The sequence below is a fragment of the Exophiala dermatitidis genome (assembly GCF_000230625.1).
Source record: "Exophiala dermatitidis NIH/UT8656 unplaced genomic scaffold supercont1.5, whole genome shotgun sequence".
In the NCBI taxonomy this organism is placed as follows: Eukaryota; Fungi; Ascomycota; class Eurotiomycetes; order Chaetothyriales; family Herpotrichiellaceae; genus Exophiala; species Exophiala dermatitidis.
Genome location: NW_008751650.1, coordinates 642,263 through 667,955, shown reverse-complemented (window position 1 = coordinate 667,955; position 25,693 = coordinate 642,263). Strand labels below are relative to the sequence as shown.

The 25,693-nt window shown below is 51.5% G+C and overlaps 9 protein-coding genes across 9 annotated transcripts; 3 read left to right on the top strand and 6 right to left on the bottom strand.

Moving 5' to 3' along the window:
• The first annotated feature begins 282 nt into the window (after positions 1 to 282).
• On the top strand, positions 283 to 2,349 carry HMPREF1120_05843 (uncharacterized protein). Its single transcript, XM_009160032.1, has 3 exons — positions 283 to 555; positions 627 to 681; positions 743 to 2,349. The coding sequence occupies exons 1-3, from the start codon at positions 470 to 472 to the stop codon at positions 2,204 to 2,206; spliced, it is 1,605 nt and encodes a 534-aa protein (XP_009158280.1). The 5' UTR covers positions 283 to 469; the 3' UTR covers positions 2,207 to 2,349.
• Positions 2,350 to 3,364: 1,015 nt separating this feature from the next.
• HMPREF1120_05842 (uncharacterized protein) lies at positions 3,365 to 6,177 on the bottom strand (the record flags this gene model as incomplete). Its single annotated transcript, XM_009160031.1, has 2 exons — positions 3,365 to 5,671; positions 5,737 to 6,177. 2 exons carry the CDS (start codon positions 6,175 to 6,177, stop codon positions 3,365 to 3,367), a joined length of 2,748 nt encoding a protein of 915 aa, XP_009158279.1.
• A 716-nt stretch (positions 6,178 to 6,893) lies between these two features.
• Positions 6,894 to 7,886, bottom strand: HMPREF1120_05841 (uncharacterized protein; the record flags this gene model as incomplete). The annotated part of the gene is made up of 1 exon (XM_009160030.1): positions 6,894 to 7,886. The coding sequence occupies one exon, from the start codon at positions 7,884 to 7,886 to the stop codon at positions 6,894 to 6,896; it is 993 nt and encodes a 330-aa protein (XP_009158278.1).
• A 1,156-nt stretch (positions 7,887 to 9,042) lies between these two features.
• HMPREF1120_05840 (uncharacterized protein) lies at positions 9,043 to 10,059 on the bottom strand (the record flags this gene model as incomplete). The annotated part of the gene is made up of 3 exons (XM_009160029.1): positions 9,043 to 9,467; positions 9,515 to 9,570; positions 9,623 to 10,059. 3 exons carry the CDS (start codon positions 10,057 to 10,059, stop codon positions 9,043 to 9,045), a joined length of 918 nt encoding a protein of 305 aa, XP_009158277.1.
• A 354-nt stretch (positions 10,060 to 10,413) lies between these two features.
• HMPREF1120_05838 (uncharacterized protein) lies at positions 10,414 to 13,059 on the top strand. Its single transcript, XM_009160027.1, has 3 exons — positions 10,414 to 11,151; positions 11,203 to 12,133; positions 12,182 to 13,059. Exons 1-3 carry the CDS (start codon positions 10,842 to 10,844, stop codon positions 12,207 to 12,209), a joined length of 1,269 nt encoding a protein of 422 aa, XP_009158275.1. The 5' UTR covers positions 10,414 to 10,841; the 3' UTR covers positions 12,210 to 13,059.
• HMPREF1120_05839 (uncharacterized protein) lies at positions 12,342 to 12,869 on the bottom strand (the record flags this gene model as incomplete). Its single annotated transcript, XM_009160028.1, has 1 exon — positions 12,342 to 12,869. One exon carries the CDS (start codon positions 12,867 to 12,869, stop codon positions 12,342 to 12,344), a length of 528 nt encoding a protein of 175 aa, XP_009158276.1.
• A 186-nt stretch (positions 13,060 to 13,245) lies between the features above and the next one.
• Positions 13,246 to 17,104, top strand: HMPREF1120_05837 (Cullin 1). Its single transcript, XM_009160026.1, has 4 exons — positions 13,246 to 13,741; positions 13,793 to 13,867; positions 13,918 to 15,916; positions 15,971 to 17,104. Exons 1-4 carry the CDS (start codon positions 13,677 to 13,679, stop codon positions 16,157 to 16,159), a joined length of 2,328 nt encoding a protein of 775 aa, XP_009158274.1. The 5' UTR covers positions 13,246 to 13,676; the 3' UTR covers positions 16,160 to 17,104.
• A 116-nt stretch (positions 17,105 to 17,220) lies between these two features.
• HMPREF1120_05836 (uncharacterized protein) lies at positions 17,221 to 20,301 on the bottom strand (the record flags this gene model as incomplete). Its single annotated transcript, XM_009160025.1, has 8 exons — positions 17,221 to 18,696; positions 18,821 to 18,861; positions 18,982 to 19,153; positions 19,233 to 19,312; positions 19,409 to 19,472; positions 19,542 to 19,569; positions 19,702 to 20,076; positions 20,240 to 20,301. 8 exons carry the CDS (start codon positions 20,299 to 20,301, stop codon positions 17,221 to 17,223), a joined length of 2,298 nt encoding a protein of 765 aa, XP_009158273.1.
• Positions 20,302 to 21,122: 821 nt separating this feature from the next.
• On the bottom strand, positions 21,123 to 24,484 carry HMPREF1120_05835 (glycogen phosphorylase; the record flags this gene model as incomplete). Its single annotated transcript, XM_009160024.1, has 12 exons — positions 21,123 to 21,223; positions 21,278 to 21,400; positions 21,455 to 21,587; positions 21,641 to 21,727; positions 21,779 to 22,678; positions 22,816 to 23,681; positions 23,731 to 23,808; positions 23,862 to 23,965; positions 24,014 to 24,075; positions 24,135 to 24,170; positions 24,222 to 24,234; positions 24,297 to 24,484. 12 exons carry the CDS (start codon positions 24,482 to 24,484, stop codon positions 21,123 to 21,125), a joined length of 2,691 nt encoding a protein of 896 aa, XP_009158272.1.
• Between the last annotated feature and the right edge of the window lie 1,209 nt (positions 24,485 to 25,693).

The window sequence follows — 25,693 nt, the reverse complement described above, 5'->3', positions numbered from 1 at the left end:
AGACACCGAAAGTCGCAGTACTGGATGCAAGTACCTCATTATCAGACTCTTTTTTGTTGGCAACGGCGACAATGTTCGGGTGTGGTGGTGATAGAGCTGAGGAAGGAGGTTGCAACAAACATCAAGATTGCAAAAGTGACACCAGAATTAGAATTGCACTTTACGCGTGAAGTGCAACGCGGTGTCGCGGTCGTGACGCGCTAATGCAAGCTCTTTGGAGTGGTGGGTCCATCACTCGCAGTCTGTGTGGAGAAGTTTGGCCGTACTCGATTCCTTCGACACGGCGCATTCCAACCCCGTAATCATCACAATGCAGCCTCGAGTCCATCTGCGCAGGTTGTGAAGTGGGTGTTTTGTTCAGCCGCCACCCTTCTCAAGACAATAGATCCTGCGCGACATTGTTTCGTTTCGTTGTGATCTACGAACCACTGTGTGTGTCGGGTCCAACACTTTCACTCTGGCCTTCACCATGGACGCTGTGTCCCGGAGAGAAGACGCTCAGCAGGACATTCACCGAGACAGTCATGGAACGCAAGATTCGCAAACGGCTTCAGAGTACGACAATTCATTCCATGCAGTCGCCTTTGTTTTTTCTCCCAAATACTGACAATATTCGTCTGTTCCAGTTTCATCAACCAGCAGTTGGCCCTGGAGGCTGATGCGCGCGAAGTCTTGCCATACGTATGTACTATAGTTGTAGCCGATCTCCTGACTACGAGCATATGAACTAACTGTATCACAGAAATTCGACAAATGTACCCACGTCCTCGGTCCTCTCCGTCAGAACGTCTTCGCATGTCTAACCTGCAGTCCACCACCCGCCTCGGCAGCACAAGTCTACACTCCTGCCGGGGTATGCTACGCCTGCTCGATATCATGCCATGGAGAACACACTCTCGTCGAACTATTCAGTCGAAGGAACTTCGTCTGCGACTGCGGGACAACAAGACTTCCTGAAACCTCACCGTGTATGCTCCGAGCTGATCCCAAAACTGGTGCTCGAGGGGTTCACTCGCAGGAAGCGCATCCTGGCAATCATTACAACCACAATTTCCAGAACCGGTTCTGCGCATGCGGAGAGGAATATGATGCCGAAAACGAGAAGGGCACCATGTTCCAATGTTTAGGACTAGGCACGGTTGAAACAGGCGGTTGCGGCGAAGATTGGTATCACCCTGAATGTCTGATGGGATTGCGAAGAGACTGGTACAAGAACGTGGACTCGAATAAAGAGCAGGAGCAGCAACAACAACAGGACGGGGAGGAAGAAGACTCACATCCCATCCCTCCAGGTTTCCCGCACGAAGACGAATTCGACGCCATGATTTGCTACAAATGCGTCGAGTCTAATCCCTGGATCAAGCGGTATGCGGGCACTCCAGGCTTTCTCCCACCGGTGTTCAGGAAGGAGTCAAACTCAGAACCAGAACCAAAACCAAAACCGGAAGAATCCGCTCTTTCAACAACCATCCCTGTCAGCCTTAAGCGCAAAGCATCCGAGAGTGACATGGACACCGTGACAGGTCCAACAAATCCTTCAAAACGAGTCAAGGACGAACCTGAACATGAACTCACCCCTCAATCCAATTCCACCGAACCAGCACCAGGACCCGCACCCAGCATCACCGACACTTCTTCTTCCAATCACGACCAAAAAGCAGAATCCAATCCAGCGCCAAAACCTGAACCAGTGAACGTGGTTCACAAACACGACTCCCTCCCTCCCACCCCTCCATCCGGCAGATTTTCCCTATTTCTCAAATCCGATTTCCGGGAACACCTATGCCACTGTCCAACCTGCTACCCCAACATGATCCCGCACCCCCAACTCGTCGAGGAAGAAGAAACATACGAACCATCTCTGTCCTCAGCATCCGAGTCTGATGCCGTAGCTGGTGCCGCGACAGGAGGATCAGCTCGTTCCGCCAGCCTCCTCGACCGCGGCGAAGCGGCTCTATCCACCATGGACCGAGTCAAAGCCATCGAAGGCGTCATGGTGTACAACCATTTACGGGACAAAGTTAAGGAATTCTTGAAACCCTATGCCGAGACCGGTAGGGCAGTCTCAGCGGAGGATATCAAGGCGTACTTTGAGAAATTGCGCGGTGATGAAAGCGGGATCAGGGAGGCGAGTGCAAAGCCTGGTGATGGGGATGGGGATGGTGGTGGCCCAGGAGATAATCGGAGGGATCAATCTGGGTACTAGGTACTAGCTAGACTACCTACCTTGGTAGCATTGAATGGACCTGAGGTGCCTTTAGGTACTGCTTGATGTTCTAGTACAGCAAGCAGTAGTACTGGCCGCTGCTGGTAGATAGTACTCCGCGGAATTCAATATTTCCCCGACCACTTTCACTTTCTTTCGTTCCTTCTGACTGCCACGGACCATCTGCACTGTTGTCCCTGCTTACCGCCTGTACCAGTACCTAGGGACCTATCTTCCCTCTCCTAAGGTGGTTTGACAGTCGATGCCAGTGAGCATAGATAGTATTGTCAAGAATATATTAGCATACTAGTATACAGTACCCGTGTTGTATGTCAACCCAGGGTCCAATTCACCGAACGATTATCTCCACCAAAGGTCCTTGATGCAAAGTATTCTAAACTTACAATGTAGAAGGCAGAGTAGGACGAGAAAGATCAAGAGAAAGAAAGAAAACATACTCTCAACAAAGCAAGCTTGGGTACTTAGCTAACCATTGGAATAATTGCTATCTCCCTGGTCGCCAGCCAATAATCTGGATATGCCAGTATTGCCAATAGGTTCACTGTTCGCTTTTCCTCATACCAAACTCTGACATAAACAACATGGACCACGGCCGAACTCGGACGATTGAAATGAATGCCCAAGACAATTGGACCGAACTTGTGCCCAGGGTTGGAGATCATCTGCTTCCAGTTCTCAATGATGACCTCGCCGTCCTGACCACCAACAATTCAATCTCAGCCCAAACGATCTCCCCTATCTCAGCCAACTGCTGCAGCCCCAACCCCTTTTGACCAAAGCCGTCATAACGTGGTGGTTGTGTGTTTCCATCGTATCACACTAGAACGCCTTTTGTCAAGCGCTGTTGACGTTGTTGTTGTTTTTTTCGTGTTTTCTGGTAACTTGAAATAACTCTGACATGTAGGCTCTCTCATTCGAATTCCGATCCAGATTCGAATTCCGCAAGCCGCAGTAGACACAGACGCATTCGCACGCCATTGGCGTCCACTGCATCATGATCGAATCGCAAGAAAGAAAGGAGGGGGCAACAAAAACAAAACCAAGAGTCAGACAACTGCGCGCCCGGCCGACAACATATGCCATGTCAAGGTCAAGCTGGACGCCATCTCGATCTCGAGCGGAGGTCTGAAGACCACCTCACAGAGACAATCTTCTCCGGGCCTTTTCTCCAGCAACTCTCGCCTGGCGTTTCTCAAGTGTCTTTGTCTTCTTGTTCGGACCTTTCTTGGCAGCAGTCGACTTTTGTACCTTATTGCCAGACTTCGCGTTGGCAGCGGCAGTGGCAGTGACAGTCTTTTTCGCGGGTTTCTTCTTTGCTGCTGTTGTTCCCTTCGTCTTCTTTGTAGTTGGCTCCGCAACCGCAGGCGCAGGCGCAGGCGCAGGCGTAGCAGTTCCCATCCTGCTTAGAGACGATCTAGTGCGTGATGCTATGCCCTGTTCCTGCTCCTCCTTCATTTCTGCAAGGACCTCTTCCACAATGCTGGGTCTGGCCTCTGTTTCTCCCACTCCTAGAGTCTTGGGTTCGGATCGTCGCTTGAGGACAAGTTTGAGTCGAGGTGTGGATGTAAATGAGGATGTTGCGCTCTTGTTCGAATTCGAGGCACCACGGAGAGGCAGACTACCTGACCCAGTTGTCTTTGTAGAGGCAACAGATCCGGACAGGCCACGGTCGTTTGCTGACGATGACAAGGTGTGGTGGTTTCCTGACGAAGGATTTCGATCGATGCTGGGTCTGTTATCGGCTGCTAACCAGGCAGAAGCGAGGGAGCTGCGCTTTGATTCTCGGGTGACTGGTAGAAGAGCCGACGGAGCAGAGAAACGCACGCCGGTACGGTAGTTAGGCTTGGTATTTCCTGCGACAGGACCTCGAAGCTTTGCTTGCCATTCTTCGTCGTCTTCGTTCTCCGTAATTGGGGAATAGGAAGGACGGCGCGGGCTTCCTGGAGCATGAAACCTAGTTTTGCCCTTAAGCAGTGCTTGCCATTCTTCGTCGTCTGCGTTCTCCGAAATTGGAGAATAAGAAGGACGGCGTGGAGTTCCCGGAGGTCTAACCGCGTCTTGGTTCGTAGCTGTTGCAACGGAAGCAGGAGCTTCAATGCTCGGGATTGCCTTGTCCATCTGTGCATGTGCGTTCGTGTCCATCCCTGTAGAAGCAGGACCAGTTCCAAAAGCAGTTTGCGGTCTGCCGTGGTAGCAACAATTGTCGATGTTACCACCACTGTTGATGGTACTCTTACGCCAGTATGACTTGACACCTGCGGAAGAGGACACTCGAGGAATTTGAGGAGGACTGAGGCGAAGATCGGACGGTGAAGCTTTTCGTTTAGACAGAACGGTAGCAGCTGGAGTTGGAGTTGCGGCACGGCCAAAACCTCCCTCTGAAGCAGAAGCAACCGAGATCGGAGAACTCTCTACGGCATTGTTTCCAGGGGAAGAACCCTCTTCGTTGAGGATCAGTTCTCTGCTGAATGAAGACATTTTGGTATCAAAACTGAGCAGCCGAGTAGTTGGGGTCTGGTCTGCTCTGCCTGCAGAGGATCCTGGTGCGGTGATGTGTGAGGATGACGGTCGTTCCGGAGTGCAGGGACGTGGTGGTTGTTTTTGTTGCTGCTGGATGGTAGGCTTTCCGCCGCCGACTGCAGGCTTGAATATCAAAGATAGTCTTCGTGGACCGCCAGTAGTAGCTTTCTTTTGTGTCTTTTTTCTGCTGCGAGACTTTGGGCTTCCAGATGAATCGGGGGTGGTAACAGTAGCAAGAGGGTGCGGACCGCGTTTCTTCTGCACCTTGGGGGCTGCAGGTTTCGGTCCACGCTTCTTGGGTACCTTTTTCTTTGTTCCCTGCGCCTTTTTGACAGCACGAGCGGCCGGGGATTGCAATTGACGTTTCTTATTTTGCGCCTTAGGCTTACTTTTGGCGACTTCAGTTTCATGTGCTTCGCCGACGGTACAGTCACGCTCAGCAGTCGAAGACTCGCCGGGCTCGACCTCAGTTTCACCAGTTTGATTGTCTTGCTGTCGCAGCATTCCAGCAGGACAAATGCTCTCCAGTCCATCGGTGTCGGGTACCCAATGTCCAAGCAATTCCGGAGGGAGTGAGCGCGACGACAAGAAACCCGCGGCTGACACGACTTCGGATTCATAGGCAAGTTCATACCTGCTGACGAGCAACATATCGGGCATGAGCTTATCGAGCAAGTCCGGGTCAATTGAAGTGTTTGGCCCGTCAATCCCAGGCACTGGGGCACTGTGATGACAGCCATAACTCCATAGCTCAGCCAGCGAGTACGGGTGATCATGACGGTCCTGTACCGCCGTCTCGATGTCGTCCTTTTCCTGGTTTGTCAATCCCAGGACCCGGCACAGTTTGTCGCGGTCATATTGTTCCGAGAGGGTCATGTAGATATGGTATTGCAAAGACAGAGGAAGTGAAGCCCATGTGGGTGCCTGAAGCAGATCAGTCACATTCATCCACTTCAATCCATGCAAGAGGCAATCACAAGGTTACTCACTTCTGGATCGAGGCTGAAGGCCTCGCGTGGGTGCAAGATGACACTCTCGGCATCTGAAGCGGCCATCTCGTCGGAGTCGCCAACAGCGGGAGGCAGTCCCAAGGATCCCAACAGCGGTCGACCATTACGATAGTATTCCGCCTCATATCTGTTTACAAGGTCCCTAGTAGGGCCAGGAGAAATCAGTGACAGTGAAGTTGGTCCGGGAGGTGCCTCTGGAAGATCCGTTGGGTTTGTCACCATTTCTTGATGTGACTTCTGCCCTGTTAATGGCAATGAAGGGAATGCCGCTGGCGGATGGTTTGGATTGAAGGGAACAATTGTCGCCTGGAGTAAAGCAGGGTACTCTGGTCGGGTGCCATTTCGTGGCTTCGACTGCGCGTCGTCGCGGTCAGCATAGCGGGCGGGCGTCTTGATGATGCTTCGGAGCTGCCGAGGCATGGTCACATATGCTGTACTCGATACGAGATGAAAATGCGACGATGGTAGGAGGAAACAGTGATGGAAAGCTGGGAACAACAACGGAGAGACACGGGGAGAAGATTTGATGAAGTGGTCTGTTTAGGATACAAAACGTTCAGAGGACGCAGCGTTAGGTCGTTGCCATCAGCGTCCATTGTTCCGGAACCTTCACCAGCGCGATGAAAAGATCGTGATAAAAGCACGCGATGAGAAAAGATTGTGGTAACTATCAGACAATGACCATTTATGCCAGCGCGGACTGTTGTGAACTAAGGTGCTCCTTGACAAGCTTCAAGGCAGGATATATTGACTTACGCGACAAAGAAATGAAACGAGTGAAAGCGTTAAAGGTTTCACTGCTTTGAGTGATGGTCCAGGAGGTATGGATTGATGTGAAGAGCCAGGCTGCGAGTCCAAAGGGGTGGTCACCCTAGAATTCTGATTGTTGGACCAAATCAAGATGAAGGAGACGCTGCCTCTCGGACACTGACCGTGCGAGGAGAGCATATTGTACTCCAGTCACCTCATGTTGGGGGACATAGTTGGCCAGAAGCATGACTGACAGTGACCGCAAGCCATGAGATCTGATGCGGCTATCGCTTGACTGGAGATGGGCAGCAGAGCAGGGCTTCTCCGGGACAGGAACCAGACCCGATGCGGAATGAATTTGTTTGACTTTGTGGTTTTGCTCTTGCTCAAATCCGGTCAGCAAGATCTGTGAAGGGAGCGATGCCTTCTCTAAGTCCGAGTTGTGGACTTTGTTGGTACTGAGGCCCGAAATCTTCTTCCGACTCATAGACATCATCAAGGTTTCGTTTACTGGGTCTGTAAGGTAACAGCAAAGAGGAAGCTTGCTGGTGATTAGGTGGATCTCTTGATGAAACAAGGCTGGAGTTGAAGGACGAAACCTGCCTTTCTGCCTCGATGATCTCTTGGAAGTCCATGAGGACATTCTTCATCTCATCCGACATGGTGATGGAGAATCGTTGTGACTGGATCATGTGGATGGCGGAAACAGCACTGACACCAAACACCACCATCAGATATGCTGCTACCATCACCGGTGATCTGTCATTTCCAGACTCGCAGAAGATCAAGACCTTCCCCGCGACATCGTGTACATCTTCTGGAGGTGTCTTGATACATGTCTTCGTCAGGTGGTCGTTCATGGCCTTTATTGTGCCGCGGACGTTGCGAATGAAATCGTAAGGGGATTCGAAGTCGAACGTGAGAGTCGATATCCCCGCACCCGAGGAGAATCGCGCAGGATCTAGAAAGCTTGGTCTCGTCTTGACTGAGGCGGCATTTCTTACGGCCACAAGTAGAGTGATTCCAGTGGTCTTGATGAACTCGGAGTCCCTTGCAGCGCTGCTTGGACCGATATATAGAAAAGGAAGAATGACCTGGGCTGTCCTTCGCATCTCGTAACGCCACGAAAGCATCGTGTGACGCATGTTGAGATCGTAAAAGTTGGTCAAGGCTCGTAAGAACGTAGGGTCACCATATTGGCCTGACGCGTGCTCGAATGGAGCACTCGAAACACGAATTCTCGGCTTGCCATGGCTGTAGTCGAGGGCAGGAGGGGGTATTTGAACTCGTGGAGATTCGAACAGCCGTTTGTCACTGTAAGGGAAAGATTGCATGTACCCAGTCATTCGCTCGTCGACGTGGTTTGAGGTCCCAGTCATGGCATTAGCTGTGATTGTAAAAGTGTTCTGATGCGGTGGTTTGAATCAGATTCCGGATACAAGCAGTCGAGGTCCTTATCGGCAAGGACCGGTAGCAGCACAATGATCCAGCCCTCCGTTCGGTGGAGCTCCGCTGGGAGGAAAGAGATATAATGGAAATGTGTGCTCTGAACGGAAAGGACAGCGGGTGTTTCGACCACTCCACCTCCACACAGCGACAACGCTCAGGTCATCTTTGAATGCAGGACGATTTGCTGAGACAGTGGTGCAGCAGCAAATGTGACACTCGGCACCGAATGAAGCTGGAAGATATAAAGCCGACTCCTTCTACATCGGTGTAACACCACTGACCGAACTGTAGGCATACAGAAGAGGAGCTTTAGCGCCGCCTCGCCATAGTAACGGAGGATTTGGAGGGAAGGCTACCTACCTAGTAGGTACTTAGGGACAGAAAGTGTGGTGCCTCCTGCTTGTATTGCTGTGTAGTTGGTTGTCTGTGTTTGTAGGTTCAAGTTGTCGATTCGTCTCGACTGCCAAGGGGGCAATGATAATAAATAATAATATTGTCTTGAGCTTCCCATCAGGCTGCAGTCAGGCAGAGAAGCCTGAGGCTGTCATCTGCCAGTGCTAGTACTTAGTATAGGTAGTGCGGCCGCTCCCACCGTGGCCGGAGCTGGAATCGCCCGCGGCTACTCGACCACTGAAAACATTGCCTCCTTGCTACAACATAAAAGCGGCACGACTGGCCTCTCCATTGATCAGTGAGACCCCTGTTTCCGCTGGCCCAGGATGAGCCTGAGATGATTACATTTATATATCAAATCACGGTTGAATCCTGTGCTCTTGGGTGCAGGTTATCACAGGATGTTCTTGTTTTACTCTTGAACTAGACCTTCGTAGCCCTCGTGCATAAACACACTGAGAGGAGAAAGAATCTCATTGCCTCGCATCTTGCGGCGGCATATCAGTGATCATTGTCGCGGTGTATCACTTTCGCCATGAAACGAAACGTACACAACGTTTGTCATCCGCCTTTCTACATTCATCGGGATCGTCAAAAATCCGAGGGAAACAACTGGTTTTGGACATCTAAGGTCATCTGAAGACCGCTCGTCGCCCATAAAATTCGTCTCGATGGCCAGGAGGCAAGAGCTTTTCATGCCGCACCACCTCTGTCCGACTCTTTCGGCTTCGTATTGTCTTTCTCCGATATTCTGGTCTCCAGTATTTTGGCGTCTGCCGCCTTTTCGTTCAAGGAATTGGAGTCCTTTCCAGGTTCAGCTTGAGCAAGCTTCGCCTTCTCCCGCTCAAATTCTCGATGGATCTGCCACAAAGCGCGCTCGACCTCGTTACTTAACTCGGGGACACCCGTCACCTTGGCAACGAGACCATGGCTGCCTGAAGGAAGGAGGATCTGTTCTGGCGGAGCACTTCCGTCAAGGACCTGAAGCCGCGTCACAAAGGTGAAGTCAGGAGCATCCGGTGCAACCTGTTCGTAGAGTTCCTCAATCTCAGGAGACGAGGTGAGCTTATAAAGCCGATTGTCTAGGATAAAATCCAAATGGTCTGAACCTTTCAATGCTGTTCTACCGTGAGCAACTGCTGATATGGCGCCAACAACCACATACCTCTCCAATGCGACCAACACCTATATGCAGCGTAGAAGAAGGGGATGTTTGGTATTCTGTCCAGTTTCAGTGAGATTTGCTCACACCGCCAAAAGTCCGGTGACTTACACAGGCACAAGAGCGAAAGGTATGGTGAATGGCATGGCGACCATACTGCCGATGAAGCGATTCCAATGCAATTGCTTCCGTTCCCGGGCGAGTCGACCCATGACCTTGGGCACATCATCCTTTCGCATAATATTCCCGGGGTAGAGCACATCGTATTTCTTGCCCGCTGCAATCTCTTCGGCCTGCAACTTCGGATTCGAAGGGGGGAAGCTTTTCAAGCCCCATTCCTGGTAGGGTATCCGTTGTAGTCCCTGGTTCCCATATTTCACCAGCTGTTTCTTCCATCCTTTATCTGCGGCCTCCCAGTCCGACCATATTTGAGCAGCTTTCCGGGTGATTCGATCCGCTATGCTCGCTTTGCCGGTGGTCTTTTGTTCCGCGCGTTGGCAATAGATCAGGGCTTGCCGCGTTGTCAGAGGAAGGAGAAAGATCCGCATAGCAATGACTTGGGCTGCAGGCCCGAATGAATCGACAGAGTGCACTCGTGTGCGGTCAGGACGCCGGACCTTGGACCATGACTGACAGTAAAGACACAGGAGAAATGATTGACTGCTCCAGGAGTGTGGGCGCACTCGAGAAGGGTCCGGAGGTAGGATACCTGGCAATAAATGTTGAACGCGGTACCAGTATCACTGGCAGCAGGTTACTTTGTCAAAGATGCGTCGCGAATTGAAACGTCATAAAGTGGCTGTTGTTCTGTTGGCCAGTAGCCGTTCGTTAAGTGAGGTGCACGCTCTAGGGACGCTTAGCTACAGGCTTCATCTCTAAGATGGCCAGCCGGAAGAAGTGGGTTCGAAGCTTGACACAAATTCAAAAGGTGCCAGTGGGCTAGGGAGGCTTTAGGGGCGAGGGAAGCTCCTAGGCTACGAGCCTCGCGGCATGGTTCACTGATCAACCAGCAGCGACTGGCGGGTGTAGGACCACTACTAAGTAGTAGTTGTGCATGCGCCTGGCGGGATGTAAGCCAGCTCTAGCGGACCCGTTTGTTCTTGCTGCCTTTCGCCTTGTTTACCACTCCACTGCATCGGTTCAAGTTGGTACAGGTTTCTTCCTTCCAATGCCGCCGATATTCGATCTCCCCGACCTTTACAATTGAATGTAGCTGCAAAACCATAGGAGCCATCGTTAGCCCTAGCAGATACAAGCCTCCGATATGATCTCTCCCCGAAACAGCACCTGAGGCACGATCTTGTCCTCGCCGGCTCAGGCGGCCGTGCACATGGCGCAACCAGGCTTTCCGTGGCATTCTCAATCGCGGGATCCTGAGAAAGATCCAGTATTACCAGAAGGGGTAAAAGTTGTTGCGCCGGTGGTAGATGGAACCAAAAAGACCGACCTGGAAAAGTCAGATAAGTGCACGTCCTCGACCGATCACAGTCAGCAAAGGAGCCAAAGTACCGGGCAGGGACAGCATCTTAATGGTTCGACAAAAGACTCCCCAAGTCTCGTTTCGCCCGTTGTGAAATCTGTGTCCGATAGCAGTACATCCAAGCCGAAGAAAACTCCGCTGCCCGTTCGAACTATACCACGTAGGTGCACTGGCTAGACGAGCCATTACAATTCCACTGACACAGCTTTAGCCTGGGTCCAGGATGCGGAAGAAGAAGACCTCGAAGATCCTCAATTTCAGTTCCCGGATGCACCTCATGCGGCGCTCGTTGCGCATCATAATTTCGCCCCGTCGATAGCCCGAAAGCCACTTCTTTCAGGCGAGCACCACCACGACGGAGGGTTTGTCACATCCTCCGGGCACGTTCGTCCAGAGCGCACGTCAAGATGGATATCATTTGCCCGCGCAAGTGCCTACCCACGCGAGACCTCCAACGGTGAGAAGGTGGATCCAGAATATTTGAATAAACACTTTACCGACTATTCACGACCCTGGCTCGACGGGCGTGACGAAGAAGAGGCGGACGAGAACAACAGCAGGTACCGAGCGTTCCGCAAAAAGCGACAGGTCTGGTACAAACGAGCTCAATTTACCATCCTTCGCAATCCATTTATACCACTGGCTTTCCGATTGACGGTATTCTGCTTCGCCCTGATAGCCCTGGCTCTAGGAACTACCATCTACCATGAGACAGGCAAGATCGTGAAATGCATCAAACAGCATCCGCGCAGCGATTCTTGCGTATCTCTTGTCGGCACTGAAGAACAGGACTATTACCGGGATCCTTCTGGGCTGATGGCAGTCATCGTCGACGCCATCGCGCTGGCTTACACCTTATACATTACATACGACGAGTACTTTTCCAAACCATTAGGACTGCGACCGGCTCGAGCCAAAGTGCGCCTCGTTCTATTGGACTTGTTTTTTGTTGTTTTTCAATCGGCAAACCTTGCCTTGAGCTTTGAGTCGTTGACCGTGGATGAGGGGGCCTGCAAAGTCGGCGACGAACCGAGGACATCCAATCGATTCGACAACGTATGCGATCGGGCGCGGGCGCTCAGTGGTGTTTTGCTTGTCTCCCTGGTAGCATGGCTGATGACTTTCTCTGTTAGTGTTTTGAGGTAAGCTAGCCCTTTCGACTAGACGGGGCTATGTACTGACTATTGCAGATTGGTGGAAAGAATTGACACCAAATGAGGCATGTTCCAGTGAGCTTGATGAGCTACAGCGCGCTATGGTCGCCATTACGGCCGTGGCCATCGCACCAGTTCAAGTTCACAGGACCTTGACGGGTGGAGCGCTATCCTTACCCACACCCATTCTATAACTCTACTTGTGCAAACTTGGACCATCATCCCCGTATATGGGATCCCGCTTGAACCAACCCAAGTCCGCAATTGCCTTGACTTTTGATTCTTCTCCCGCACGACCATAGCACATGTCCCAACTCTTACCTGGTGGGTAAGAGCCAACCATCTGGAAACCTCCATAGTCCTCGAGCAAGCGATGTCCAACCCCTGCCGGGACAATGACCACGTCCCCTTTTTGCAGGACTGGCTCTACGCGGCCGTTATTTTGTTCGCCACCGAAACAGCATTTGGCGGACCCGGATGCAATGCTCAGGACTTCATGCGTATTGGAATGAAAATGCGTTTCGCTGTACATGGTGTATCTCCATGCTGGACATACAACGCCGACCGAATTGAGGTGGGACTCGATAGTCGACGCGCTTGGTTTGGTGAAAACAGAGTGATAAATCATGAGAGGTTTTCCTTGTATGGAAGTGTTCGGGATGCCCTTATAGGCTGGTATTTGATGTGTCGACACTCGGAGGGCGCTCAGAGGAGTGATGGACATTTTCGTGCCGGATATCAAGTTGAAAGTCGGAATAGGATCTGAGCAGTGGTCCACGTTCTGTTACAGTGCAGTGGCAATACCAGCCGAGAACGATTCATCTGTAGTTGACTTCCTTGTATCGGTGTTATCCTTTCTCCTCTAGCAATTCTGACTTGGGAATGCGTCCTGACCAAATAACTTTGACTGTTGCCTTCACACTGCCATTCTCCATCTGAATCACTCCGGAGAGGCATAAACATGACGTCAGATCATAGGGATTCACGTTCCGTTCACCGCCTTCGTATACTGCCCGCTCATTGGACGGAGCGGAATGATTGGCAGATTGATCCGAACCGGCAAACATGCCAAGCGTGTTGAGGCATGCGGTGGCGGTCATGCTGCCTCTGAGGCTGCTCACTCATACCAAAGAGACCAGAAACATCCTGTGTATCGGTGACTCTACGAAGTTGGTGTTCAGGTAGAGCAAGAGAGCCAGCTCTCTCCTACAGCCATCCTCCTTTGTCTTCATCATTCCTACCTTCAACAAGAAACCCTGGGTGAGGGTGGTCTTGCGCGAGATTGCGTGACTTTACCCTGATTCCCGTCCTCATTGTCCTTGAGAAGGCCGCAGTTTGGCTACCAACTTCACATCTCTTGGGGTTTGTCTCAGATCGGTCAAAGATCCTTCACTTCATTCTGTTCCCGCGGTGACCTCCTTTATGAGGCGCCAAGGATCTGTCTGATACCGTCGCTGAGGCATCAATCTTGATCAACCTCACGCTCTCTCATCTGACATCTCGCGACCACAACCCCGAGCCCTCTACCAACATGGCGCCTATTCCGACCACGGCCACAACGCCGGCTTTGCGTGCCCGCGACGACCTTGATACGACGTAAATGCGCCGATCTTCGTGTTGCAAAGGCTGTGGACTAACAATCAATAGGTGGACATACTTAGAGAAGAACGTTAACAATGTTATGACAAAGCTACAAGAGGGCTTGGACATGAAGACCTACATGTATTTTTCCTTTTGGGATCTGCGGTAGAATCTCACTGATCATGATATAGGGGTGTCTACACCGCAGTTCACAACTTCTGTACCTCACAGAAGGCAGCCAGTACTCCAGCCTCCTCCAGCGGAATCAACCTTACTCATAGCCATCGCGGTGCACATCTTCTGGGCGAAGAATTATACACCCTTCTTGGTGACTACCTCAAGAAGCACCTTGAGAGTGTCCTTGCCCAGTCCGAAGGCCATACGGATGAAGCCCTCCTCGCATTTTACATCCGGGAATGGAAACGCTACACAGATGCGGCCAAGTACAACAACCACCTTTTTCGATACCTCAACCGTCATTGGGTCAAGCGAGAGATTGACGAGGGAAAAAAGAATGTCTACGATGTCTACACCCTGCATCTGGTCAAATGGAAGGACGTTTTCTTTCGGGCGGTCGAATCCAAGATTATGGACGCCGTGCTTCGGCTCGTCGAGAAACAACGGAATGGCGAAACCATCGATCAGATGCAGATTAAGGCAATCGTCGACTCATTCGTGTCGCTCGGCTTGGACGAGCATGACAGCACCAAGTCCACCCTTGATGTCTACCGTCTTCACTTTGAGCGCCCGTTCATCGCTGCGACCAAAGAGTATTACACCGCCGAATCCAAGCGCTTTGTTGCCGAGAACAGCGTGGTTGAATACATGAAGAAGGCCGAAGCTCGACTGGAGGAGGAAAAGGAACGGGTCGGACTTTATCTCCATCCGGATATCATGAAGAAGCTCATGGACACTTGCAATGAAGCCCTCATCACTGATCATTCTGCCCTCTTGCGCGACGAGTTCCAGGTTCTTCTCGACAACGAACGCACCGAGGATCTTGCCCGTATGTACCGACTCCTTTCCAGAATCAAAGACGGTCTGGATCCGCTCCGCAACCGTTTCGAAGTCCACGTGCGCAAAGCCGGTACTGCTGCTGTCGAGAAGGTGGCCTCCAACGGTGACAATGTGGAACCCAAGGTGTATGTGGATGCTTTGCTTGAGATTCATGGCAAGTATCAACAGTTGGTCAATGTCGCCTTCAATGGTGAATCCGAGTTTGTCCGATCGCTCGACAACGCTTGCCAGGATTTTGTCAACCACAACAAGGTGTGCAAATCGAACTCGACTCGGTCACCCGAACTTCTTGCCAAATACGCCGATCAGCTTCTCAAGAAGGGAGCCAAGGCTGCCGATGAGTCCGAACTCGAAGAGCTTCTCGTGCAGATCATGGTGGTCTTCAAATACATCGAGGACAAGGATGTGTTCCAGAAGTTCTATTCTCGCATGCTGGCCAAGCGACTTGTTCATTCCAGTTCTGTCTCAGACGACGCAGAGACGAGCATGATCAGCAAATTGAAGGAAGCCTGTGGCTACGAATACACCAATAAACTTCAGCGCATGTTCCAGGATGTTCAGATTTCGAAGGATCTCAACACTGCCTACAAAGAATGGCATGAGACGATTCTTGCAGACAGTGACGAAAAGCGTACCGTCGACTGCACTTTCCAGATCTTGGGTACTGGCTTCTGGCCGCTGAATGCTCCGAACACACCTTTTGCACCTCCGGCGGAAATTGGTCGGGCAGTCGAGTCATTCACTCGGTTTTATGATCAGAAACACAACGGCCGCAAGCTTACTTGGCTATGGCAGCTATGCAAGGGTGAAATCCGTGCCAACTACATCAAGACTCAGAAAGTCCCGTACACCTTCCAGGTGTCGACGTGGCAGATGGCTATTCTATTGCTTTTCAACGAGTCCGACAAGCTGGATTATTCCGAGATTAAGGAACTGACCAAGCTGACCGACGAGACGCTTGAAGGAGCTCTCGGTATCTTGGTCAAGGCGCGTGTGTTGTTGCCGACGCCAGAAGACGGAAAGCCAGCACCCGGCACCAGCTACGCACTGAACTACAACTTCAAAAACAAAAAAGTCAAGGTCAATCTGAACATCACGGTCAAATCAGAGCAGAAGGTCGAGTCGGAGGATACCCACAAGACGATTGAGGAGGACCGAAAGCTTTTGCTGCAGGTAAGTCTGATCTGATTTTCATCTTGTTGCGTCTTACTAATTGTTTGTTTCTAGGCCGTTATTGTGCGTATCATGAAAGGTCGAAAGAAGCTCAAGCATGTCCATCTCGTCGAAGAGGTCATCAACCAAGTCCGCAACCGATTCCCACCCAAGATCTCCGATATCAAGAAAAACATCGACGCTCTCATGGAAAAGGACTACATTGAGCGTCTTGACAATGACGAACTGGCATACATTGCTTAGACGGTGTTTTTGTCAGTCCGTCGATATCAGCTCACGACAGCATGGTTTCTGCGGCGCAGCCAGTCGTTTTGTTAGCGTAATTTCGATGTACGGTACACCTTGCTTTTTCATCATCGGCATAAATGGGGGTGGGAATGGAGTTCGTGGAGTCGGTGGAGTTGTGCCGAAGGCTGGCATTGCTGATATTCACACTATCTTTGAACAGAGGTGTCAATCGTGGCTGGGAGGCAGCGGTCTTGCATGTTTCTCCCGCCAGACACCACTGGGGGAGGGTTCGGGTCGCGAAACACGGCATGCTTGCCAACAGACCGTATTTCGCTGACGGCCGTGAGTCGTAAGTGATGCACCAGAAAAGTGGTTGCTAGTGCACATTATCATTAAAGGGCTTGATACGGTGCAGAGGAACCCGGGTGTAACGGGAGGACGAGATCCACGAGAGCTGGACAAATGCTGCACTGAGACAAGCTGGTTTCAAACAGCCACCAAAACGAGAAGCCAGGCCTCTCAAAGGCCATGATTCAAATGTACTGATTAGAGGGCGAGACAGTCGTATTACGAAATGAGAAGTAAAAGCATTACAAGTGCATTTCCATGAAAAGTGCCCTTTCGGGTTGGTGGTGGGGAGAGTTGTACACGGCCACTGGCATTTCTGGAAGATAGGCCGGCAGGAAGGCAAGACAAGGGCCTGACACATGGTGGGCTGCTGTGCCTTCGACGACTTCCTCCTTGTCAAGCGGAGGAAGTGCGGAACGAACAAGCCGTGTACACAAAGCAACAAGTGAGGATGGAATTACAATAAACTTTTACAATCATGGATGTCGTTTCTGCTACTGATATTTGGTGGTGTGGAGCGTCCACCTCATCTTCTCATTAACTTCCTCAGGGCATCTTTGTCCATCTTGATATTGACACAGTAGCCGTCATGATATAATCAGGTCAATAGACAAGGCAAGGCAAGGCAAGACAAGGCAAGGCAAGGCAAGACAAGGCAAGGCAGGTGTTATATGTATTGTCTTATACTAAGCTATCGGTTCTCCTTCTCCTTCTCTTCTCTCGGGTTACTACCTAGTATTCTTTCCAGTGGTAGTACCATCATCATCAGCAGCAGCAGGAGCAGCAGCGCCAACTGTGGGCGCCGCACCTTTGGGTACAGCGACTCCCTCGGCGGCGGCAGCAGCACCAGCACCAGCACCAGGACCACTTTTCCTCTGCTGCTGCTGCTGCTGTTGAGCAACAGCAACCCGTTCCTTGGCCCACGAACCCCAACTACTCACCCACGCACCGGCCTTAGCTGCATTTTCGCGCGCGGCCGCTTGGATCTGAGAGGCTGTGAGTGTTGCAGCAGGACTTCCTGCGGCTGCTGGTGCCGTAGTAGGATCACCAGGACCTTCGGACGACGGTCTCTGCCTCTGTTTCTCCTCCCTTTCTCGCTGCCACTGCATCTGCCACTGCGATGTTGTTCGGGCGGCTCGGTCGCGGAGAGAAGATGCCCATCCGCCTGGACCTCCACTGGCACCGACACCTCCACTGGTAGTTGAGAAGGTTGGAGTTGTTGGAGTTGTTGGAGTTGTTGGACCTGGACCTTCTCCTTCACCAGACGAGTCTTTTCGTTCAAATGATTCTCGCCCTTGCTGTAGAGATGATCTCGGCGTTGTCGCTGCTCCTTCATCCCCCTGTTGTGAGTGTGTTTTTCCACGACTACCACTCCGACTGCTCCGATCCGTTCTATTCTGTCTCTGCCGTTCAACCTCGGCCCAAAACCTCGCCACACCAGCCCCGACGCGCTCCCGACCCACAGCCAGTGTCTTTCCCAGCTGTTCACGACCTTCACGCACACGTTCATCAAGATGTAATTCTGTTATAGTCTGCTGAAGTCGTCTTTGGACATCTTCGACACTCAACCCCCCGGCCGTGGGGTGGCGGGGCTCGACAATGTCGAAAATGCGATTGTTGCGCGTGAGCCGGTCGAAGAGGGCGAAATTGTGTGTTGTCCGCCAGGCTGCCAGGAAATCAGGGTTGAAGTCGGCTGTAATATCATTGTAGATGTCTTGTTCGGCTGCTGCTGCGTTAGTAGTCGCCGCGGTGCCACCAGTGACGGTGCTGGTGCTGGTGCCGGTGCCACGAGTGCCACCAGTATTAGAAGTACCAGTGGTTTCTTCATGATAAACCTGATACGCGGCACTAGACAACAAGCTCAAAATATATTCTTCAAACTGCAGGCGGATCGCATCTTCGGACCCCGCATAGCCCAAGTTCTTCGGTTGCGAAGGGTTCTCCGGGTCCCAGGTGTCGAGGACAGTTTGGGTCAAATGGTCGATCCAGCGGCGGTCGGCGGCCGTGAGGGCCAATGCGCTTCGTAATGATGGCGAAGAAATTGTGATGCTGTTGGATTCGTCGAGATTGACTAGAATGTCGCTGTATCGCTCTTTGTGTTGTAAGAGTAAACTGTTGGTTGAGCCGACCACGTAGGATTTTGTATCGTAGTCGGCGAGGATGTCGAGTTGTTGAAGGGGTGTGTAGGGGCCGAAGAAGGAGCCCTATTCGCCGAAAAGGAAACCTGTTAGATTTGATGTTCTTGGTTGATACTTGACTGACAGAAGGGAGGGGAGTTGGAGTTGCCTGAATGTTCTTCCTTGTGCTACTAAGGTGTCCTTTACTTACCCGACCGAAAATCTGTAGAGGTAGGCCCACGTATGCCAGTACTAGATTACCAACTTCGTCAGAACCAGAGCTTCAAAGATGGTGCAAGCACGAGGAGACACCAAGGGGTAGAGGTGGACCAAGAGGACAAAACAACAAATAATGCATAAGACCCGGCGTACATGAATTCCTCTCACTCGTCTTCAAAGCACTCGCCCTCGTCACCGTCTGGGCATACGAATCAAGACTCGGGTCAGCCGCATCCTGCAGGTTTCGCACCAGCCCTGGGATCAACGAGATCAAGGCGAATTGCATCATGCAGAGTCTTTCGCATTTCGATCCGTAGAATAACATCTGTAGACTGGTCAGACACTCACAAAAACCAAGCAACCAACGGTCAACGGTCCTAATGGGATGGACAGAAATCACCTACCTTTCGCTGCAGCAGGAGACATTTCACCAGAGATAAAGTATGATGTCGGAATTCGTGGATCAATTCTCGTAGAGACAGGCCTGAGGAGACGTTGTCCGTTAGTCGCAGAAACACCGTCATATCACATTGTAATGCAAATCTGATTGCATGCACGGACAGGACGGGAGGTGCAGTACCAAAATAGTGATCTTTGCCTTCCTCATGCACCGCCGGCGACCTAGCGAGGCTTTCTTGGAACTCCTGTACTACACAGTCAGCTCGCCGTAATCCTAGTAGCCACACCAACATTCACGGGGAATTTAAACCGACCTTTAGGATCGTTGTATCTGAAAAGTCCCTAGACGAGCCAAAGGAGGTAATGTCAGTGCTGTTCACGACCAACCCAACTCAACCCACTCGTAAGAACACCAACATATCAACCCGAAACCAAAAGACAACAAAAAACCAAACATCATTCATGGGTACTCACTCCTGAGCAAACCAAGCCGCCGTAACAGCCCCCAACCTCTCTCTCAGCTCTCCCATCCCCCTCGCAGTCGGCACGATGACCACCACGGCCTTTTGCACCGTCGAGCGCGTGACATCAGTCGATCGCCTCTTGAGTTTCTCAGCCCGGATCTGTCGCGTACACGCGATGCCGAATAGAGTAGTTTTTTTTGAGTTCGAGGTCGAAGTTGAATGATCCTCGCTATCTCCGTCCACATCCAACAAAGTAAAATACGAAAACTCCTCCACCATGGCATGCGCTCCGTCCGAAAGAGCCATGAACGGCAACAAAGACCAATCATTCCGCCGGGCCAGTTCGGCACCAGCTGGATCGACCCAGAATTCGACCTCGGGACCTCTATTCCTCACCAAAACAAAGTGATATCAAGTTAGCCATGAACGAAGCAAAGAGTCTAGCGCTCGGTATATATGGACAGGGAGACACTGCATTGGGCGGCTCCATTCTATCATCCCCCTTCTTCTCCGGGACAAAATTGTAACAGAATGAACAGTACACATACCTGGCATGGTGGAAATCGACCACGGCAACTTGAGGGGCGATGGTTGTCATGGTCGTCGTCATTTTGTATGGCTCAAAGGGGAATACAACCACTCGGCTTGTCAATAGATACCTGACTACTACCGTACTATTTCGCCGCCAGTGGGCTCACTGTCCTCTCTAGCATCCTGTAACAACCCGGGAGATCGTGTTATTGATTGGATCGAGGACTCGCGTGGACTGCCGGCGCGAGCATCGGGTTCTTTAGTAACCGGAGTAGTATTTCTTTGCCATTAGATATATCGAAGAGAACCCGCCGCCGTGGACAATGGATCGCCGGATGGTCTGACAATCCAAGCATCAAGTTCAAGTTCCGACAAGGCGATGCGGTCAAAAAGGGTTGACAGGACTCGAATGATTATTGGCTGGCCTTGCGCGTTCCTATTGGCTGACTTGCTGGCTGGCTGCCTCCAAGCATCTCTACTCTCTACTCATACTTCGTGTTTGTGTTTATCGTCCACTTCAACCACGTACCATGCCGAGTCGTATAGACCATCATCCCTTCTCTGTACTTCGGCAAGTCCCCCATGCGTCTACTATGCCAAGATATACCGAGCTACATAGGAACAGGACCATTTTTGATACAATCTTCTGTTATAACTGTATACGTCTAAGCTTTGTCGTGAGGCAGCCGTCTCTGTCTGTCTGTCTGGTTGTTGTCTAGGGATGCTCGACATCACCTCTTGCTCACACACCCTTCGTGCCCTCTTACCGCACTTCGTTGTTAAAAAACTCTTTGATAAGGTCTTTGGGCAGCATAGCCAAGCGAGCCTTGGTCGTCATAGACACACATTAACGTAAATCCGGATACCGTACCCTTACGGCGCCCGTCATGCTGCTCCTGTCTAGTTGTCCAGACCAGTTCGTGCCCTGACTTCGGCTTCATCCTTGACCTGAAGAGGCTCAATGTTCCAGATGCTGTCGGCATACTCGTTGATGCATCGATCTAGACATCAGATTAGCAATCAAGTCAGCCTACATGTTTGGGAAGAAAACATACCAGAAGTAAAGAAGCCCATTCTAGCCACGCTCAGGATCGACTTGCTCAACCATTCATCTTGGTTTCGGTAAGCCTCGTCGATAAGTTGTTGGGTCTGGCAGTAGCTGTGGAAGTCGTCGCTGACTGGAAATCAAACAGTTAGTAAGCTGGTCCACGACGACTAGATCCCAGTCTTACCAAGATAATAATCGCCATGTTCGGCAATGGCGCCAATCAAGGCGCCGAAAGCACTTTCATCGCCAAAAGTGCCGGCCTTGATGCAATCAAACACCTTGACCAGCTCAGGGTCGACCTGGTAGTTACCGTAGAACTGATATAAAAGTCAGCAGCAATCCTCCCACTTTCATATCCCGGCGAACTTACATGGTTGTGTCGGAGATCTTCAACGTCTTCAGCCAGGTTTCCGAACAAGAAGACGTTCTGCTCGCCGATTTCACGCGTAATCTCAATCTGTATTCCATTAGCACACATGTCAATTCCCTGCTGAGACAATCCACTCACATTGGCACCATCAAGCGTGCCGATGATCAAACCACCGTTCAGCACAAACTTCATGTTACTCGTACCCGAGGCCTCAGTGCCGGCAGTGGAAATATGTTCGCTGATATCCGAAGCCGGAATGATGATTTCGGCCTTGCTGACATTGTAGTCCTCGATGAAAATGACCTTGAGCAAATCCCCAACCTCGGGATCGTTGTTGACAACTTCTCCGACCTTGTTGATCAGATGGATAATGGTCTTGGCCATCCAGTAGCCCGGTGCGGCTTTGCCACCGAAAATGGAAACTCTCGGCAACAACTTCTTGCGTTCCTCGGCTGTCATGGCCTTGATGGCCAGGTAGCGGTGGATGACACCAAAGATGTTGAGCTGCTGTCGTTTGTATTCGTGGATACGCTTGACCTGGACATCAAACAGAGACTTGGGGTTGACGCTGACGCCAGTCGTCTTGAGGATGTGTTGCGCAAGTCGGACCTTGTTGGCATATTTGATCTCGGCCCACTCTTTCTTGAAGTCTTTGTCGTCGACAAACGGCTCAAGCTTGTTCAGAAGAGTCAGGTCCTTCAAGAACTCATAGCTGCCGAGCTTCGACGCGATCAGCTCCGAGAGACGGGGGTTGGCTTGATGCAGCCATCTTCGGGGAGTGATACCGTTGGTCACATTGGTGAACTTGTCTGGACCATAGATCTTGACAAAGTCCTTGAAGATCGTGGTCTTGATCAGATCGGAATGCAGCTCGGCCACACCATTGACCTTGTGAGATCCCACAATGGCCAAGTATGCCATGCGAACCATTTTCGGCTGCGACTCCTCAATGATCGAGACTCTGGCCAGCAACTCGCGGTCCTTGGGGAAGCGACGCTCGACGCTTTGAAGGAAGAATAGGTTGATGTCGTAGATGATCTGTTTGATAGTAACTCGCATGTTAGTAAATATTCGGCATGATCGACCCGGTCGATTAGAAGAGAGAGGGTAGTCGCGTCCTCTCGACGACGCAGCTACTCAAGGAACCCAAACAAGAAAAGGAAATCACTACTTACACTAAGATGACGGGGGAGGAGGTTTTGAAGCAACGGCACCGACCATTTCTCCAAAGCTTCGGGCAGAACCGTGTGGTTGGTGTAGCCAAAGGTCTTGGTGACAATGTCCCATGCCACGTCCCATTCCAGGCCCTCTTTGTCGACCAGAATTCGTTGCAGCTCGACGATGGCAAGAGTTGGGTGAGTATCGTTCAACTGAATGGCGACTTGATCGGGGAACTCAGACCATTTGCGTTGAGTCTTCTTGAATCGACGCACTATGTCGTGGAGAGAAGCAGCACACCAGAAATACTGCTGCTTCAGACGCAGTTCCTTGCCTCGCTCGAGGTTGTCGTTGGGGTACAGCACTGCCGAGATGGTCTCAGCACGCTGTTGGTCAGCCACGGCGCTTTCGTAGTCGCCCGAGTTGAACTTGGAGAAGTCAAATTCACCACTGGAAGCCTTGCTAGACCAGAGACGCAGGTTGTTGACGGTCGATGTACCATAACCAGGGATCGGAACATCATAGGCCACCGCCTTGACAATCTCGCCGTCCTGCCAGGCCACCACCTGCTTGCCCTCGTCATTGGTGTATTTGTTGACCCAACCATAAAACTGGACGTCAACGGTGACATCGTGACGAGCGAACTCCCAGGGGTTGAAGTCCAACCAATAATCCGGAATTTCAACCTGGTATCCGTTCTCAATCTCTTGCTTGAAGATACCGTATCTGTATCGGAGACCGTAGCCCCAGGCGGGGTAGTTCAACGAAGCCAAACTGTCAAGGAAGCATGCCGCCAATCGACCGAGACCGCCGTTCCCCAGGGCAGCATCATGCTCTTGGTTGATAACGTCCTCAATGCGGAAACCCAGCTCTTCGAGACCCTCTGTTGCTGTTGTCAGTACATCGACCTTCTAATCTTGGGGTGTACACACCTTTGGCCACATTCTTCAGACCGACATTGAGCATTGCATTGTCCAAGGTTCGGCCCATCAAGAATTCCAGAGACAAGTCTGCAGTCTTGTCAGCTTCCCAAGTCGTTCCGTCTTATTCGCAATGCACATACAGTAAATTCTCTTCTGGTCTGCAAAGGTTTGTCTCTGTTGGGTCTTGTTCCAATCGATGATCAGGCGGTCTCGGAAAGCCAATGCGGTTCCGGAATATGCGGCACTATTGCACAATGAGTATACTGCACCAGTCAAACCTGGGCCGACCTACAGCTCATCGCAATTGTACAAGGATCTTGCCAACGTCGTCTCGACGTGCCGGACACATTCGGCCTGTTATTGAACGGTCAACCACATGTATGCTAAATTCCTAGCTTGTTGTGAGCACGCACCTCGAATTCATCTTTTGTCTTGAAGCCCTGGGGAGACTATTCAATCGTGTCAGAATGTTGTGGTCGTCAGGGTTCAGGGTTGCATACGTGTTTTCTCCATCTGTTGGATACTGTCAGTTCATGCTCGGAATTCCCGCTTCAACAGCAACAACAACGACTTACGCTTCTCGCATGTGCTCCGGAATGCTGGACTCGACGGCCTTGATGTCCTGCGCGGCAAATCCGGTGGCTGTCCGCTTGTGCTTGGGCCGGGAGAAGCCAGGACCGACTGGACCTTGCAGGGTCGATATGGGTGCCCCGGTAGAGAGCTTGCGCTCCCTCGGAGCGGATGTGGGGGTTCCAGCAGACATTGTGGTTACGATGCCACTTGAGGAACTGCAACAGACAAAAACAATAGTAAGAATGAAGGGAGGGACGGCGAGAGAGAGGAAAAGAGGGTTGGAGGGGAAGAGAGTAGGCGGTCAAGGAAACACTATAGGCGGTGCGATCGCCGTCGTAGTAGGGTATCAATTGAGATATCGGTCAAGGCGGAAGTAGTGAACAGCTGGAGCTTTGTTGAGCTCTGCCAGTAAGTGGAATGCAGCGCCCGGGAGCGGGAGCGAGAGAGCATGACATGATACTGGCATGACATGTGTCGATTGACCCCCAGCAGCCCACTTGCACACTTTCCGCAGTCGTTGCCAGCCAGTAGTTCGGTTCACGGTGGCATGCTGGTTCCATCATTCAGCACGTCTTTGCACGCTATCACAACGCAAAAAGGCATTTGCACAAGTATTTACGAGCAGCGGGCCGCTTACAGACTATCATTCTTACAAGCATTGTTGCTATTGTGCAACGAAGGCTCGCTGGAAATGCTACTTGGACAGTACCAGTAACTCGAGCCCTCCGAGATGTACTGTGACCTCGGTGTCCTCCTCCTCTTCAATCTCTGTTGCTAGAGTTTTCACCACCACAGCCGTGAACACGAGCTCTAGACCGTGAAGACAGAGCGGCTGCTAGCATTGGACTGCAGTATAGTGTGTGTTTGTTGCAGATCCGGCAACCATTGCTTCGTGCTCCCTGCTCCGCCAGGCCCAATAATGCCCCGCCTTTCCAAGACCTGCGTTTCCCAGAACCCAACACAAGGCACCTTCGAATTCGGATACAAGAGGAAGCGGACACAGGAACAGGAGCACCGCAGTCATGGATGTAGACAACCGAACGCAGATCTGCTGTTCGAGACGAGCATTCGGAACGCATGATGCCTGTCAAGATGGGAAACGCTACAGTGCGAAAGGGTGGGCAGCAAACCCAGAAAATGGCGGGGTAGAGGAAACAGAGGACAGCAGGTGAAAGCCAGGGCCACTACTGGAGGACACTGGCACATGCAATGATGGAGCGAAGGGTGGTAGAGGGGCGCCATCAACAATGCGTGTGCAGGCTCAGGCTCATCAGACTCGTTGGTTGCTCGGTAGCAGCTGGGGAGATGCAGAAGCATCTTAAAATAATGGATCCCTGCCCCGGTGGCTCTTGTAGCCCGGCCTCCTTATTTATTAGCCTCTGCTATCGTGGCAGAGAGG